Source organism: Ctenopharyngodon idella, chromosome 6 (assembly GCF_019924925.1).
Source record: "Ctenopharyngodon idella isolate HZGC_01 chromosome 6, HZGC01, whole genome shotgun sequence".
Classification (NCBI taxonomy): Eukaryota; Metazoa; Chordata; class Actinopteri; order Cypriniformes; family Xenocyprididae; genus Ctenopharyngodon; species Ctenopharyngodon idella.
In genome coordinates this window covers 11,689,102-11,706,713 of record NC_067225.1, presented here as the reverse complement: position 1 = coordinate 11,706,713, position 17,612 = coordinate 11,689,102, and the positions used below count along the sequence as shown (strand labels likewise).

At 37.3% G+C, this 17,612-nt stretch overlaps 1 protein-coding gene and 1 long non-coding RNA gene across 13 annotated transcripts in view; one reads left to right on the top strand and one right to left on the bottom strand.

Moving 5' to 3' along the window:
• Positions 1-17,612, bottom strand: part of LOC127513925 (uncharacterized) — a 757,994-nt gene that overhangs the window by 153,142 nt on the left and 587,240 nt on the right. The window lies entirely within an intron of this gene.
• The window catches only part of LOC127513888 (protein unc-80 homolog), a 65,505-nt gene that overhangs the window by 15,017 nt on the left and 32,876 nt on the right, over positions 1-17,612 (top strand). For 5 of the 12 annotated variants that reach the window (XM_051896044.1, XM_051896040.1, XM_051896041.1 and 2 more), the window contains exons 16-29: positions 2,814-2,864; positions 3,300-3,448; positions 5,327-5,490; positions 5,577-5,785; positions 8,433-8,539; positions 10,247-10,394; positions 10,850-11,022; positions 12,651-12,863; positions 12,990-13,125; positions 13,224-13,357; positions 13,805-13,985; positions 14,069-14,281; positions 16,001-16,101; positions 16,187-16,387. In XM_051896044.1, coding sequence (XP_051752004.1) covers positions 2,814-2,864; positions 3,300-3,448; positions 5,327-5,490; positions 5,577-5,785; positions 8,433-8,539; positions 10,247-10,394; positions 10,850-11,022; positions 12,651-12,863; positions 12,990-13,125; positions 13,224-13,357; positions 13,805-13,985; positions 14,069-14,281; positions 16,001-16,101; positions 16,187-16,387 — 2,180 coding nt within the window. The remainder of the gene's footprint in view (positions 1-2,813; positions 2,865-3,299; positions 3,449-5,326; positions 5,491-5,576; positions 5,786-8,432; positions 8,540-10,246; positions 10,395-10,849; positions 11,023-12,650; positions 12,864-12,989; positions 13,126-13,223; positions 13,358-13,804; positions 13,986-14,068; positions 14,282-16,000; positions 16,102-16,186; positions 16,388-17,612) is intronic. The other 7 variants (XM_051896047.1, XM_051896049.1, XM_051896048.1 and 4 more) reach the window with 3 other exon arrangements.

Below are 17,612 nucleotides of genomic sequence, written 5' to 3'. Positions count from 1 at the left end.
TAAACTGTTATGGCTTTAAAACGCAAGCAGATAATAAACTTTCATGATGAAGAAGAACTGCAATGTCACATGAGCGAGGGCGCGATATAGATGATAAATCAAAACCAAATGGATGTTTTAGTTTTTGGCGAGTATTTGAGGCACAAGCGGTACATGCTCCGCCCTCTTCTGGAAAGGGGGTGGGGAGCAGCAGCTCATTTGCATTTAAAGACAAATGTACGAAACAGCCTGTTTTTCCTTCCACTCAAAAAATGGGTATTTACAACATGATATAATAAATGATCTGTGGTGTATTTTGAGCTCAAACTTCAGACACATTCTGGAGACACCGGAGATTTTATATTAAATTTCATCTTGTAAAAAGGGGCATAATAGGTCCCCTTTAAAATAGATGAAGTCATGTAGCATTGTAGCTAATTATGTTAATTAACTATTCCATAAAAAGTAACTTAGATTTAAGAATAATAATATATAAATTAATATTACAATATTGTAGCAGCATTTATTTTGTTGCTGAACTGCTTTTCTTAGCAATATTGAGCTGTTTTCTGTATATCACCCTGAGACCCAGAAAAAACATTTTGTGAATTTATTTATTTATTTATTTATTTTATGTCATTAACATTGTTTGGAGCATAAGAAACAAATGGGGAAAAATTAAAAAAGATATTTTATTCATATTTTATGCTATGTCCTCTGTAGAGGACACCAGGACTAAGAAAATGAAAAGACATGTAAAGGGGGAAAACAATGTTTTGTGTTTAGTTTAGTTTATTTAATTCACCAATCAATTTTTTTTTTTAGGTTTCAGCCTATTTTTTTTTAACCAAACTTTGAATGAATGAACATGAATGAAATCGATGACCTGTTTCATAACAATAAAAAAAATTCATAAATTAAAGTCATATTCTGATTTGAAGCCATTTTTCTTTTTATTGTATGTTCATCTATGACAGACAATTGGAAAATTAGTCAGATTTAAATTCTAATTACAAAAACTTTCCATAAGGGTGTTAAATTCAGTCCTTCAGTCATTTTTAAAGACCAAGGAGAGGCTGTTGTCAAACCTCCAAACATTTGGTACCTCTGAGAAGCCCTGAATGTGCTCTTTACAGTACTGTACATCCAGACTTAACTGGATGTCTTAGAGAAATTTACTAAAATGTAATGTCTCTACAGAGGACAAAAGTCTATGGCTGGGTCTCAGGAGGATGTGGAAAGCCTCAAGCTAGTATTTTAAGATAAGATAAGTAAGATAATAAAATCAAATCATTGTTTTAAACCCATGTATTTATTTAATAAAATGTGCAGTTAGCCGGTCATTTTAGCAAAACAAACCCCTTCGGGTTTAAACAGGTGGTATTCGATCCCCTGTCTGGGTTAATAATGCAAAAAAATGATCCGCTGACTGTACATTATCCAATCAAGTCTCATTTCTTATAGAAATCAATAGCTTTTCCTATAAACATTGGGGCAAATCATATTTTCACATTGCCATTTATCAGAACATCTGAATATTTCTGTGTCATGCCACATGTCCTATGATACACAACAGGAATTATGCTTAATAACACAGCCATGACCAATCAGAACAGATCACAGCACCTAATATAGAGTCATTTATCAGGGCTTTTTCTTCCCTGCTTTTTCAAAAGTTTATATAATTAACTATTCCACCAAATAGACCAAATCCAAACAGTTTGGAGGTTGGGTATATCTATTCAACAGAGAAAATTTGGTTACATTTTATTTTAAGGTGTCCATGTTACAGTGAAATTATTATAAAAAAAGCTTGTTACCGCCACTGAAGAAAAAAATAAAAAAAAGGTAATTGTGACTTTTTTTCTTGCAATTGCATGATATAAACTCACAGTTGCAAGTTCGTAAAGTCAGAATTGCGAGAAAACAAGTAAGATTTGCTAGTTTATATCTCGCAATTCTGACTTTATAACTCGCAATAATCGACTTTATATCGGACAATTCTGACTTTATAACTCGCAATTGCGACTTCATATCACACGATTCTGACTTTATAACTTGAAATTGTGAGAAAAAAAGTCAGAATTGTAAGATAAAAAGTCGCAATTTCTTTTTTTTCTTTTTTTTTTTTATTCTGTGGCGGAAACAACGTGTAACAAGGACACTGTAAAATAAAGTGTTGCCGAAAATTTAAATTCGGTTTTGGAATGGACATGCCAGCATTGGCATTACAGTTCTATCACAATAAAGAAGTCTTCTGTTCCTTTAAAAAGGCCATGTGCTACAAATGAGAAACTTGATGCAAATGTTATAAAATTATCTGGAAATACAGATCGTCTCTACATTTTTTAATGTCATTCGTTTCTCGCTCCTTGGCCTCTTCTGTCTTCTGCCTTCATGTCTGCCAGTAATATGACCTCTTTCTTTCTTTCTTTCTTTCTTTCTTTTTCTTTTTCTTTTTCTCTCTTTCTTTCTTTCTTTCTTTCTTTCATGTCTGTCTGCCAGTCAAACTCCACTGTTTGTACCCCAAACCCTCATCACTCATCCTTTCAGCAGACTTGCCAAACATCATATTGACAGTGTCAATTCTTATTGTTTTTTGTATTTTCAATTTTATGGAATTAAAACAGCAAGACAAGCTGAATTTCGAATGATTTCTGGCAAGTTAGTGAACATGAGTGAATGTTATGAAAATGATATCCCTATGTTTCTTTTGCATCTGTGTGTGCGTCAGTGTGTGGGTGTGTTTTGGATCGAGTTGGTGTTTCCTGACTTACGAGTACATGTCTGTGCTGGCCTGACACCAATGTTGCCCACCATCTTTTCTCTTGCAGAATACGGCAGTGCAGGTGAGAGGTCCAGGAGGGCGAATAAAAGAAACATCGGTAGATACACAATATCTAAATTTACTGCCAAAACTAGGCATTACACCCATTCCTGCACCCCTCACAATGTCCAGGGTGATGTTCTCGCCTGTAGTAGAGCTAAACAGTGCATAGGCTTTACCAAATAAACAATCTAAAAACCGGCTTTATAGATCCAGCTAAACAAAACTCAACATTGCTGTGAAATCAGAGCATGACCTGATTGCTAGGTCTATCACTATCTCTCAGGCCGCAGTCACTTGCATGTATGCAAACCTTCAAAACCCGCAATCACTTTTTAGGTTTTCCTATCATATGTGCTATTGATTTTTCCCCTTTTCATCTTGTAAACATCAATGCTTCCTGCTTCCCTTATTGTTTGGCACTTATGGCTGAGCCTCAGTGATTTTGCCCAGACATGGCATCCAGGTCACAGTTTCTTGTTTGTCTTTGCAGACAAGGCTGGCTTCGGGAACAACTTCACCACTGGAGGAGATAAGTCTCTGGCCCAGAGCATGGAGACTGTGGTGGTGGGCTGCATGTTCAAGTCTCTCATCACGAGATGTGCCTCCACTACACATGAGCTTCACAGCTCTGAGAACCTGGTGAGAGTACTGCATTTAACTCATGAGCTGCCAAAACTGTGGTCTTGAGATCAGCTATCCACCAATCAGCTATCGGTGCCAACTAATCAGTATGAAAGAAAAGATCTGTCGCTACTTCTGTTACGTCGTGACTTAGTCACATTGTGTGATGTAAAGGTCGCAAACTACGAGAAATCTAGTTGCAAATAATGTCACAAATTGTTAGAAATAGTCACAGTTGCGAGGAATAAAGTTGCATTGTAATATATAGTCACAATTTAGCGCATAGCGCTGAAACTCTATTGTAATTGCTAAAATTTCCAAGGATCAGCATTCTCCCCTAAAAGTGATCAGGCAGATCAAATCGTAAGTCGTAGAGACTTGAAACTTTGAGGGCTGGTAGTACTCACACCACCTACAACGTCACCAAGACTTGCCCCGATTGGCCTGACGGTGGCGCTACTGCGGTGAAAGTATGAAACCGCACATAACTCCTTAACCGTTTGCCGTAGGCTCAAGTGTCTTATATCGTTGTAATCATTGGCTCAAGACAGACAAGTCGTCATTCATCATTAGCATCCACAGCGGTGAAAAGTATGCGATTTTTGTGATTTTTGATTTTTTGAAAAACCTACTTTTGCGAACTAGTCCTAGGTTTTTGGCCTAATCAGAACCAAACCAATGCAGTCTATAATTATCAAAAAAAAGTAGAAATTTCGATTCACCGCCAAAACATTCAAAATGGGCTGAGCCGCTTTTGCTAAAATGGCTATAATTCGTGAACAGAATGAGATATTTTCACCAAATTTGGCACACCTATGTAAGAGCTCATTCTGTGGTCGTGTGGAAAAGTACATGGCGACTGGCCACTTGGTGGCGCTATAACAGGAAAAAAAACATGAAAATGGCTATAACTACTTCACTGTTACTCCAAACTAATTGAAAATTGGCATGCAGTGTCTTTTTCCAAGGTGCCATGATTGTCTATGAGGACATTGGCGTATCTCAAAAAACATGGCCGTCATCGGCCAATGAAGTTTGAGCAGCTATTAGACAAGGTTAACGGAGGCCGATTGGAACGAAACTCGCTGGGCCTGTTTGACTCACGGCCCTAGAGGCCTGTGAGAAATTCAAAAGAAATTGGCCACCGGGGCGCTTTCGCGTTTTTCACGTGCGTAAAGGATCGTGTATCACATGATTTTTTTTGCACACGCCCACAACATTCATAACACATGCTAGAACTCCTCATTCTGAGCAACTTTGCCTCTAGGACCGCCACTGTCCATCGAATCATTCGTTAAATATTGGAGATTATTTCAAAAAGTCCTAGGTTTTTGACTCAACCTCGATAACTGTTAAAAAGATTTATAAACTATATATTTCCTCTGGTAAATTGCCCGTGTTGGCTGTAATTGGTCTTTTCCATTTATGATGGAGATGGTTACAGGCTTGCTAATTAAAACATTATACCTTTTTACGCATGTGCTTAAATGTCTTTGAACCCCGATAATTGCTGCTCGCAGCTATATTTTAAAAAGTAATTGCGATTATCTGTCGATAATCCATTTCATTTGGATGTAGGTCACAATATGGAAGAAAAAATCTGTTGCTACTTCTGTTACATCGCAAATTTAAGACTCACTGAGAGATGTAAACTTGCAATAATAAATTATGAGAAATAAAGTCGCAAGTTGGTAGAAAAGTTGCAATTGTGAGGAAAAAGTTGCATTGTTAGATCTAAAATTTAATGTCGCAATTACTTTCTAAATTTTCTTAGAAAGAACTCTATTGTTCAAAGAAGAGTGAATATTTAAATCTATGTTTTTATGTTCCATTTCTCTCTTTTCACACATTCACACTATGACTGTCTCTCCTCACATCTAAACACTCTCAAATCAGGGTCTGTATTGTGACATACGTCAGCTGGTTCAGTTTATAAAGGAGTCTCATGGAAATGTCTTTCGACGCGTGGCTCTCAGTGGCCTCCTGGACAGCGCAGAAAAACTTAATACTACTAAAAAAACAGACGAAAAGGAGGAAACCAAGCCATCTGCAGCAAAAAAGTACACACACACACAAATATAACACATTTTGTAATGCATTAATTAAGTATATACATGGATTGAGTGCATCTGTATCTGTGTATCAGCGAGGAGCAGATTCCAGGAGCTCTTTTAGGAAGGAAAGACTTTTGGAGGAAGATGTTCAAATCTCAGAGTGCCGCCAGTGATACAAGCAGCCAATCAGAGCAGGACACGTCTGAGTGCACCACTGCCCACTCTGGTACCACCACAGACCGGCGTTCACGATCACGATCCCGACGGATCTCACTGCGCAAGAAGCTCAAATTGCCCATAGGTATGTTTTTGTGAGAGAGAAGTTCTTTACAAACATATATCATGTGATATAGTTGAGCAATATCACTCGAGTGCTGATTTTGTTCCGAATAGCACAAGTGCAAATGGTTACTGATTTTATATAGCAGTTCAATAAATGAGAAGTTAGTATTGTGTTATATTTTAGACACTATATAATCTGTTTTGTTAGCTATAAAGCCATAGCAGAATGATTTGTGCAACACAGCAGTGTTTCTGAATGAATTCGTGCTTTGAACGAATCAGGTGGCTCAATGATTCAATGGCCCATTCATGAGTTGAGCCATTTACTTAATTCCGGAATGAATCAGCCGTTTGAATCAAATGAATTAATGACTCATTGGGCCCTATCATACACCCAGCACAATGCAGCTCCAGGCACGACGCAAGTGTTTTTTGCTAGTTTCAGCCCGACACAGTTATCATTTTCACGTCCAGCACCACGCTGTTTAAATAGAAAATGCATTCGTGCCCATTTGTTCGCCCATGGGCATGCTGGTCTGAAAACGAGGTGTGTTCAGGCGCATTGTTGGCGTGTTGCTATTTTGAGGCAGCTGAAAACGACTGTGTCATTGACCAACAAAAACCTGGTCTAAAGTCAATGGCGCAGTGTTTTTTTGTTATTTAAAGGGTGCGTTAGTAATATGCCCCTATAGGCGGGTGCACAACTCTGCTTGTTACACACAGGGACACGCAGTAGCACACAAACATGACAAATATTACAAATAAAAGGATTACAATGTAAAAGATTATTATTGTGTACATCTGCATGTCATAATGGATAGTCATTGCATGTATCAGAATTACCTATTTGCAGTAATGATGAATGAAATTGGCTAATTATTTGACCAATCGTGGCAACACACATGTATTTAAACTGACTTGTCAGGTTGAGGGTGTCTATATTCCTCCATGTAAGTAGTGAATCCGGAATGGTGCAAGCGCTCCTGTCTTTTAAAGGGAATGGGAGATGAGACTCTGATTGGATTATTGCACATTACGCCCAAAACACACCCATGACACATTAAGAGACTAGGTACAACCCTTTTAGACCATGCACCTGGCGCGCCGACCATTTTTTCCATCGTTGAACTATCAAAAGTGGATTCGGACACACCGTAAGTGCACCTGCGCCATGTGCTTCAGACCATGTGTTTAGATCTTTAAAATAGGGCCTAATGACGTACTCATTTAGACATTTACCACCACCTACTGGCAGTTTTAGTTTCTTATTTAGAGTATTATTTCATTAAAAAAAAAAAAGTCATATTCCATATGAATAAAAAACCCATTAAAGTTATAGTTCACCTAAAAATGAAAAATTCTGACATCATTTACTCACCCTCATGTAAATTCTATGTTGAATCAAATAAAATAGTTTTTTTCTAAAGCTACTTTTTTAATGTCTTTTTGATGCTTTTCTCATTTAACACAATAATGACTTTAAATGATCTTTTGGGAGTAATTGTCTCAGCCAAATTTGATGTGCGATTAATTCACGATTAATTAATCACCACATTGTGTAATTAATTAGATTAAAATTTTAAATCACTTGACAGCCCAAATATATATATAAAATGGTAAGTACAGTAAATATACAGTAAAATACAGAAAAAATACAGTAAAATATAAATGCACAGTACAGTAAATAGACTTATCTAAACCATTTAATAAAAATCTTTCTGTATACTCAGCCCATTTAGTCATTTTTTTTCTATCCGAATCATCAAAGAAAATAATGTTTTTCTATTTTTCTGAATCGCAAATCCACAATCTTATACCAAATATGTATGACTGGGTAAATACTCACTGATAGTGATTTGCAGTCTGTAAACTAAAAACTACAAAATTCTAATTTCCACAATTAAATTATGGAAATAATAATTTCCATACACAGAGGATTCACAAAGGGATAGTTTAAAAAAATTTAAATTCTGTCATCATTTACTCACCCTCATGTCGTTTCAAGCCTCATGTTGTTTCATTCATCTTTGAAACACAAAAGAAGATTTAGGTTTCCCTTTAATGTGTTAATGTGCATGCCGTACAAGTTTGTAAACATTTTGAAAAATCAACTTCTAATATGAAAGTATGTGAAGTTAATATTAGAACTTTTTAAAAAATAAATCAATAAACTGAATTTTAAAAAGAGTTTTCAGTTCTGATTGGTTCACTGGTGTGGTAGGGATCTGAATTTAATGAAAAGTCATTCATATCTCTGTTCTTTCCTTTTTGTCACCAGCATGCCATAGGAAAGTTCGCCATCCACTCACTGTCTCCATGTTACGTATGTGTGTTGTGTTACAGTTATGCAGCCTCATCTTACGGTGTCATTATGGAAGCTTTAGTTTGAGAAAAAAAAAAAAAAAAAAAAAAATGCATTCAAATTTTATTTAATTTTTTAGACTTTTATGTATTGCTGTGAGAGTTTGTGTTGTTTGTCTATTTTTGTGTATATGCTGTATGAGCCGGAGCACCAGCATGAAATCTTCCCTCTTACATTCCTTTTGGCTTGTTTGCACTTCCATTTAAAGGGTACCAGAGTTCAAACATGACTAGGTCTCAGATTTACCAAAGCGCTAAATTAACTTTTTTTTTTTTTTTATGTAACTATTGAACCTGTGGTACAGGTAACTGGCTGAAACGCTCCTCTCTGTCTGGACTGGCTGATGGGGTGGAGGACCTGCTGGACATCAGCTCAGTGGACAGACTGTCCTTTATCAGACAGAGCTCCAAGGTGAGGACTCTGAATTCACAATGTAGTAAGGTTAAGAGTGTCCACAATAATAAAAATCTGCAAAGTTCTTAAAAAATTCACCCATGTTCGTTTTATACGGATTCACACCATTTTCAAGAAGAGATTACATTTAGGGCCAGATTTACTAAACGGGGCAATTCCACAAATGCGCCGATGGGAGTGGCAAGGTTTGCGCGTGATCTACTGCTAACGTGCAAATTAAAGAACACAGACGCAGTCAAAGCATTTACATAATGACCAACGCAATCTAACAAGAGCAGCGCAAATTAGCATTAGGTTGCAAATAAGCAGAGCTGATGTTCATCAGGTGCGGGTCGACACAGGTTCAACTTGTTACATGATATAAACGGATAACATCTTCCTCTGGAATTCCAAAGAAATTAATACGAGTGGAAAATATTTTCTCCCTTCTACCACTCTCGCGCTCTCTGTTCTCTGCGGTGTCTCCTCCTAGCAACAATTGCAGCCATGTCACAAAATGGGTTAAGACATGCTTTTTTGGGGCATTAAATAATGGTGCATATACCAGTAAATTGACTAGCGCAAACCTTAGTAAATCATGATTCATTTAAAAGCTCTCCTCCTACAGATTTTGCATCTGAAAGGAAAACTCCTACAAATGCATATGCAATAAGGTCAGCCACAAAAACAACGCCTTTTCAGCGCTAATTTTGCACTGCTGTATCACCTTGACATGGGGTTATTATTGTTAACTAAAACTAAAACCATAAAAAAAAAAAAAACAGTTTCATTACTTGAAATATAATAAACTCGGATTCATGTGTTTCTTTGTCAAACACTATCAACGCCAAAATGAATCTGCAGCAGTCAGGTGGTACAAGTAAGAGCTCTGTAATTTGTTTGCATTCATTATTATTGTAAAGTTATGTGCTTTGAGACATGAGGTAATTTCTCATGCTTTCAAAGCTAGCTTGATATTGCTAGCCTCTCCGAAATTGCTTACCCTACCTTTAACTGAAATCAAATAAAAATGAAAAAAAACAACTTTTTTTATTTTATTTCAGCTAGTAATTACATTTCTCATTTTTGATTAGTTTAAGTTGAAGTAATAAAATAACTAAAACTGAAAAATAAAACATAAAAACATTTACTAAAACTTTAAATAAATTAAAGTGAAAACAGAAAATATAAAAATAAAAAATAATTCAAAATATTAACAAAAACGATAATAGTATATCAACATAGTATATTTGACATTTTTTAACTTTATGCCTCTTAATTAAAAAATACAAATAAATCAAAACATACTCATAATAGAAGATTATTCCAATCACTGTATGTATGAATTGCATTCTTGAATAAATTATTAGAAAGAGATACAATTGACCTGATTTTTTTATGATTTATACTTAATTGGGTTTTCTTATTCTACAAACAAACAATAATGTAAAACACATATTACACACATATATGAACAAAACAAAACAAATTAATACTAATATTGTATAAACATGTAAACACAAGGAGGGGGAAAGGGGTTATTAATTGTTAGATCTCACCAGAAACTATGCCATCGTTACTGTGATCATTAGCGCAATCATTTTCCTGCCTCACCTAATTTCTTTCTTGGGAATAAAGCTGAACCTCTTCATGGAAGAGAATCAGTCTTTCCGCTAGACTTATTAGATCTCATGTCCTTGATTCAAGTCTTTCCTGTACATTCAGGTCAAGTTCACCAGTGCCGTGAAGCTGTCGGAGGGTAACGCTGTTGAATATGGGCGAGAGGAAGAGGAGAATTTCTTCAAGCGGCTCGGTAAATGGCGGTCTGGTCGGAGGAACCCTTCCAAGATTCACCACACAGAAGAGAAAGATGGTAGAATCCTCGGGTGCCTTCCCCCACCCTCGCCCACAATTCGCTCTGTTTGTTTGTGTGCGTGTGCCCGTACTTGACGTGTCTTGTGCTTCTGGTACACTCCTCTACCATCTTCCATGCCAGCTGTCTGTGTGTTTGTCCATCTTTGTCAGAACCATCCGCTGGAAGAGGAACTGTGGTTCTCTGACCTATGACCTGGCACCATGACCCGCCACAGCTTTGTCAGAGTTGTCGTGAACCTTCAGCTCTCCAAGTTAAAAGTTATTAGATATTTATTTGGGGAAATTCACAAGTCCATGGTTTGATTTGTAGATCTTGTAGTGACAAAAACAGACTTGCATGTTCATTCAGTATCACCAGATGCATATTTCACCAGCTATTTTCAGCTGTTAAGACCTTTTCATGCAGAGATTATACCCTCCTTTTACTAAAAACTTTTCTGTACCACCGACAAGGTTGCCATGGATTCCAGGAGCGCTTGGCTGCCAGTCAGGAGGCCATAAAGAATAAGAACATTGTGAATCTAGGTGCAATCAGACAGGGCATGAAGAGGTTTCAGTTCCTGTTGAACTGCTGTGAGCCGGGAACCATACCAGACGCTTCGATTTTAGCTGCGGCGCTGGACCTGGTCAGTTCGGATTCTTCTGTTTATATACAAAATGGTGTCACATTACTTTTGAAGCATATCTGCTAGACTAAAGAAAACTTGAAACCTGTTATTTCCTTGAAAGGGGTCATGAAATGCATTTTCAGATCTTTATATTATGTTTCTGGGGGTTAACTTATGAAGTTTTTGAATCAAACTGAGTGCAGCTTTTAAATTGAGATCAGCATTTGGATTTTTAGGGGTTCAAGCGCATAGCTTGATCGTAATTGTTAAAATTTCCAAGTTTCCAAAAGTGATCGGGCAGACCAAAACCGTAAGTCGTGGAGACTTGAAACTTTGAGGGATGGTAGTACTCACACCATCTACAACGTCACCAAGGTTCGCCCCGATCAGCCTGACGGGGGCGCTACAGCGGTGAAAAGTACGAAATTTTTGAGCATTTTGGATTTTTTTTGAAAAACCTACTTTTGCGAACTAGTCCTAAGTTTTTGGCCCGATCGGAACCAAACCAGTGCAGCAAGATTCTCTGGAATCTGATTATCAATAATTATCAAAAAAAAAAAGGTGAAATTTAGAAATGGCCGCCAAAACGCTCAATATGGGCGGAATTACTTTTACTAAAATTAATATAACTCATGAACGGAATGAGATATTTTCACCAAATTTGGCACACATATGTAAGAGCTCATTCTGTGGTTGCGTGAAAAAGGATGCCGTGACTGGCCACTTGGTGGCGTTATAACAGAAAAAAAAAAAACATGAAAATGGCTATAACTAATTAACCGTTAGTCCGATTGACTTAAAAATTTGCATGTAGTGTCTTTGTCCAAGGTGCCATGATTGCCTTTGAGGACATTGGTGTATCTCAAAAAACATGTCTGCCATCAGCCAATGAAGCACCTATTAGACAAGGTTAACGGAGGCCAATTGAAAGGAAACTCAGTAGGCATGTTTGACTCATGGCCCTAGAAGTCTGTGAGAATTTTGAAAGAAATCTTACGCCTCTGTAATCACGTGGTGTTTCACACATACACACAGTATTAATATAATTTGATAGATCCCTTCATATTGAACTACTTTGCCTCAAGAACCACTGTTTAATTATGTCAAAAACATATTTTTGCGAACTAGTCCTAGGTTTTTCGCTCAACCTGAATAAAACCTATGCAGTACAAATGTCTGGATTTTCTAGATCAATAATTATTAAAGAAAAAAGTTGAACTTTACCCTTTGGGTAGCTATAACAGGGTCATTTAGAAAATGGGTGTGGCTAAGTCCATGCAAAAGCCTATAGCTCCTAAACGAAAACTTGAAACTTCACGAAAATTGGTGCGCACATGTGACATATGATTCTAAACAAGCATGCAAACTTTTATGGAGATCCGACCATAGGTGGCGCTATAACTGTTAAAAAGCATTAAAAAAAACATGTATTTCCTTAGTAAATTGCCTGTATTGGCTGTAAAAGGTCTTTTCCATCTATGATCTAAGTGGTTGCATGCTTGCAAAATAAAACATAATACCGTTTTATGCATGTGCTTAAAGGCCTTAAAGCGCTTGAACAGCTATATATATAAAATATATATATATATTAGAGAAAATAAGGAACTGAATATTGTCTTGTTGAATTTGATAAATGTCTTTGTCAGGAAGCCCCTGTGGTGGCAAGGGCCTCGCTGTTCCTGGAGTGTGCCCGTTTTGTGCATCGCTGTAATCGTGGTAACTGGCCAGAGTGGATGAAAGGTCACCATGTGAACATCACTAAGAGAGGGCTGTCCAGAGGACGATCGCCTATAGCAGGAAACAAAAGGAACACGAAGCTCCAGTGGAACGCAGCCAAACAGTTTTACCAGTGGGGAGATGTGAGTCACACGATTAGGCTGACAGATATGCAAATTTTGTCTTTCCTGCAGAAAACCTTCTTATATAATTTTTGAGAAATTCATTTGTGGTATTTGGCTGCATCTAATATATGTATACTCAAAAAGGCAATAGGCACTCGGCTGAGTGAAATTTGCCACTCGGACAGTGAGAGTCCAGCCAACATCTTGGGTTTTATCTATGATGAAGAGAGCAAGAGGCGAGCAAAAAAGGAGGATGAGGAGGAAGATTATCTAGATGACAGTAAGAGAGAAAATGACATGAATTTAGATTAAACAAACAGACGATGTTCAAAACCAATACAATGCTAGCTAATGATTTTTGTATGATTCTTTCAACAGACACAGTCAACCCTACAAAGTGTGGCTGCCCTTTTGCTCTGAAGATGGCTGCTTGTCAGCTGCTTCTGGAGATCACCACTTTCCTGCGAGAGACTTTTCCCTGTCTCCCCAGACCCCGAACAGAGCCCCTTGTGGTGAGTTTTGGTATTGTTTCCCTCTGACCAGATTGATTCATGTGACATGATTAACCCTCTGGGCTTCTTCGGTCAAAAATGACTGAAAAAATTTCCGTTTTGAAATTTTTTTTTGCTTCATCAGAATGGGATGACACTTGGTGACTTTTGCTGATTTAGCTGTGTGAACACAAAAATCATGGACATATTTCGGATATGTTAAAGGGTCGGGAAAAAAAGTCACACTTGGGTCCTTTTTGCGGTCAAAAATGATCGACATAGGAAATGAATTGGAAATACGAAAAATACGAAAACTCAGAGAATCTTTTGGTGGTACAAACTACAAATCAGCCACTGTACAGAAAAAAGTGCACAGCAATGAAGGGGTGACACTATAAAAAAAGTCAGAAGTGTAGTAAGCGGATCTTACTTTGCACATAAAACAGGCTTGTCTTTTGGCTTCTATAGGATTTAGAGAGCTGCCGCTTGCGTCTGGACCCTGATCTAGGCCGTCACCGCTATGAGAGGAAGATCAGCTTTGCAGGAATCCTGGATGATGAAGACGGACACGATTCTTTGAACAGCAGCAGCCACACCCTCAAGTCTGACACTGGCTGTGAGGAGAAGAAATCATCACAAGAGCCGCTGGGTAAAATGAAAAAAGGAATAATTGTCTGCATGTACATGTTTGATAGATTTATCATTTAATTTTGTCTTGTTTCCTCTCCCCAGCTCCCATTAGGAAGATCCGTATTGGTGGCTCTCGTTTGCTACAGATTAAAGGAGCAAGGAGTTTCCGAGTAAAGAAAGGAGGCTCTTTGTCTTCTATCCGCCGAGCAGGGAGTCTGAAGAGCACTAAGATGTCCAGACAGGACTCTGAGTCTGAGAATGATGTGGATTCAGAGCGACTGCTCTCCCAGAGCAGAGATACTGTCACTGATATAGGTCAGATGATGCTTCTTCAGCCCTGTATGAAGTTATTTTGGTATTAAATTTGTAAATGTTATTAGGGAGCTTGTCGAAGCAGAACACCTTATTTGGAAAGACATTAATAATGGCTTAAATAATAAATTTAACTGAATAATAGAAATCTATTAGTCAGGCTGATCCAAACACAAAGGTAATGTTTTTAATAAACATATCTAATCGTCCATATTATGAGTTTGTAAAGCTAATATGACTAAAGTGTGAACTTTATAATTGAAAATACTCAAGGTGTGTAAAAGGAGTTTAAATTGGATGGCTATATTGCAGTCCTTTTATTTAATGCGTCTCAGAAGTTTGTTAAGAGTAATATTGAACAATGAAATCATACATAATTTTAACCTTTTTTTAAATGTTTATGCTGCTGTTTTAAACTGAACATGTTTCTGTAGCAGTTTATGAGGTAAAGGAGGGGTGAAATTTCTAAAAAAACAAAGTAAAAGTAGGAACCTGTAAAGAAAATCAGCCTGTTGTGCCATGTTATATGTCCGATTCAAGCTAAACCTCTTTTACCACATTTGTTTTAGAATTATTAGCTTGATTTACATAAAAGGTCACAATAAAATAATAGTCATATATGGAAACTATATACGGAGATCAGATACTTCTAAAAATACTATACAAATTTGCTTAAGCAGATAATGGGTTTCCTGCACATCATTAGTAGTTATGCAGTAAACAAAAAAATCGACAACACATTAAGAACCTAAAGGGTTAGTTCACCCAAAAATGAAAATTATCCCATGATTTACTCACTCTCAAGCCATCCTAGGTGTATATGACTATCTTCTTTCAGACAAAAACAATCGGAGATATATTTAGAAATATTCTGGCTCTTCCAAGCTTTATAATGGTAGTGAATGGGGGGCGAGATTTTGAAGCCCCAAAAAGCACATCCATCCATCATAAAAGTAATCCATACGACTTCAGGGGTTTAATAAAGGCCTTCTGAAGTGAAGCGATGGGTTTTTGTGAGAAAAATATTCATACTAACTAAAACAACTAGCTTCCGGCAGATGACCGTACACATACTGCGCAAGTCGACTTGCGCCACAAGAGTAACTTGTGACGCGATGTTTGACGTAGATGTAGGAGTATCGTAAGCTTAGACGCCTCTATAGAGCTGTGCAACAAACTCAAGCTCCTCCTCTCTTAAATCGACATCCTCTGACATTTCTCTTTAAAATTTCTCGTTTTAGACTTCTAATTCGTGACCGGTGTTTTGTTTTGCTCTCTCCTCTGCGCCTTCGCATTCATCATTGCGTCATGCGTCGGGTCAGAGGTCACTCTTCCGCCGCAAATCGATGCGTATGGCCGTCTGCCGGAAGCTAGTTATTATAGTTAATAAAGTTTTAAATATAGATATTGTTCTTACAAAAACCCATCGATTCACTTCAGAAGGCCTTTATTAACCCCCTGGAGCTGTATGGATTATTTTTATGATGGATGAATGCATTTTTTGGGGGCTTCAAAATCTCGCCCCCCATTCACTCCCATTATAAAGCTTGAAAGAGCCAGGATATTTTTAAACATATCTCCGATTGTGTTTCATCTGAAAGAAGATAGTCATATACCCTTAGGATGGCTTGAGGGTGAGTAAATCATGGGATAATTTTCATTTTTGGGTGAACTATCCCTTTAATTTCATGAGTAAAATTTGTGTACGTGTTATCTGTTTAGGAAGCCCTTGGAGTGCTAGCGAGCCAAGCATTGAACCTGAAGGTCCTGGCAGCACAGGGGGTGTGGAGGACAACTACCATCGCAATATGTCATGGCTGCACGTAAGTGCCATCACTCTGACTTATCCCTGTGTGAACTAACTGTGTGTGATATTTGTTCTTTACACTTCTCTTTCTCAATTTCCAGATTATGATTCTGCTGTGCAACCAGCAGAGTTTCATCTGCACTCATGTGGATTTCTGCCACCCCCGCTGCTATCAGCACCACAGCCGTTCCTGCGCTCGGCTCGTTCGCGCCATTAAACTTCTGTACGGCGAGACGGTGGACAGCCTGAAAGAGAACAGCGCCACTGGCAATATCAGCGGCCGTGCCAAGAAAAGCAAAGAGGTGGTTAAAAATATTCAGTGCAAGTAGAAACATAAAACTAGATTTGTTTGTTTAATTATTGTGCTGACACAAGCATTGCTAGTTATTTGTACCAGTTTTATACATAATTGACCATATGCACGGAGCGTTCTTTAGCAATAATATAAGCCAGCTGGAACTGTCATTTGTTGGTGTGTCGAGCATCAATAGTGTAATACTTAGTTTATAATCAGAATATAGTCACTTAAATAGTCAAGTCTAGTGTTAATTTAGTTACTCAAACATAAGACAACATAAAAAAAAACACGTCTCAGTGTTCCTCTTCAGCAAAATTCAATTTGACCATCAGTTTTCACACTTTCATGTGAAAAAAGCATCAACACACTGTAAATTAAAGATTTATTGTGCACTTTAGTTAGATTCATTGAATAAAATGTGAGTTTTCACAAGTGTGCTGAAATCATTGATCTTGCGCTTCTCTGACTGACAGCTTCAGTGATTATAAAGGGAGAGCAGTGATCACTTTCTGTCATTCATTCACAAGAAAAGTTATTGTTTTTCATGAGATTTTGTGAGTACTTCATACTTCACAATGACAATTTTTTTTTTTTTTAAGCCCAGTGATTTTATAATGTTTAATATTTATTCAAAAGCAAAACTGAGTGAAAAACTATTACAGGAAATGCCTAATATGAGCCAATAAATGGTCCTCTGCCGCCATCCGATGGTTATATTGGTAAATAATGTCTTTTTATTTTTAAATAAGTGTTTTCTATCAAATGTTGGATTTCATACATCTTGAAACGTTCAGTTTTACAAATGTAGACAATCTCAGAAGGATAAACCAATAATGTTTTTGGTCATCACATTAAAAATAACATTTGAAGTGCTGAAAAAATGTTGCGTGCGTGTCTAATTAGAGACGCTGCGTTTCTTATTCAAATGTTTGCAGTAGCTTCATGTCTTTATTGCAATCAATAAAACTGGTTTATTGGCAAATTAGGCAAGTGTGATAACTGCATTGACTTTTTAATGTTGTATTTATATTTTAATCATTGATGGTTTTGTGTGATGTACAGCGAATACAGAATGGTAGCTAACAGTTCCCCGGAAATGCCCAAGCTGACTTAATGAAAACCAGGAAGTAACTGTGAATATGATCAATTCCTGGAAAAACTCTAAACACACTCAAGTGTGTTACATGCTGTTTTCTGAATGAATTTACATGCAACGACTAAGTGACACT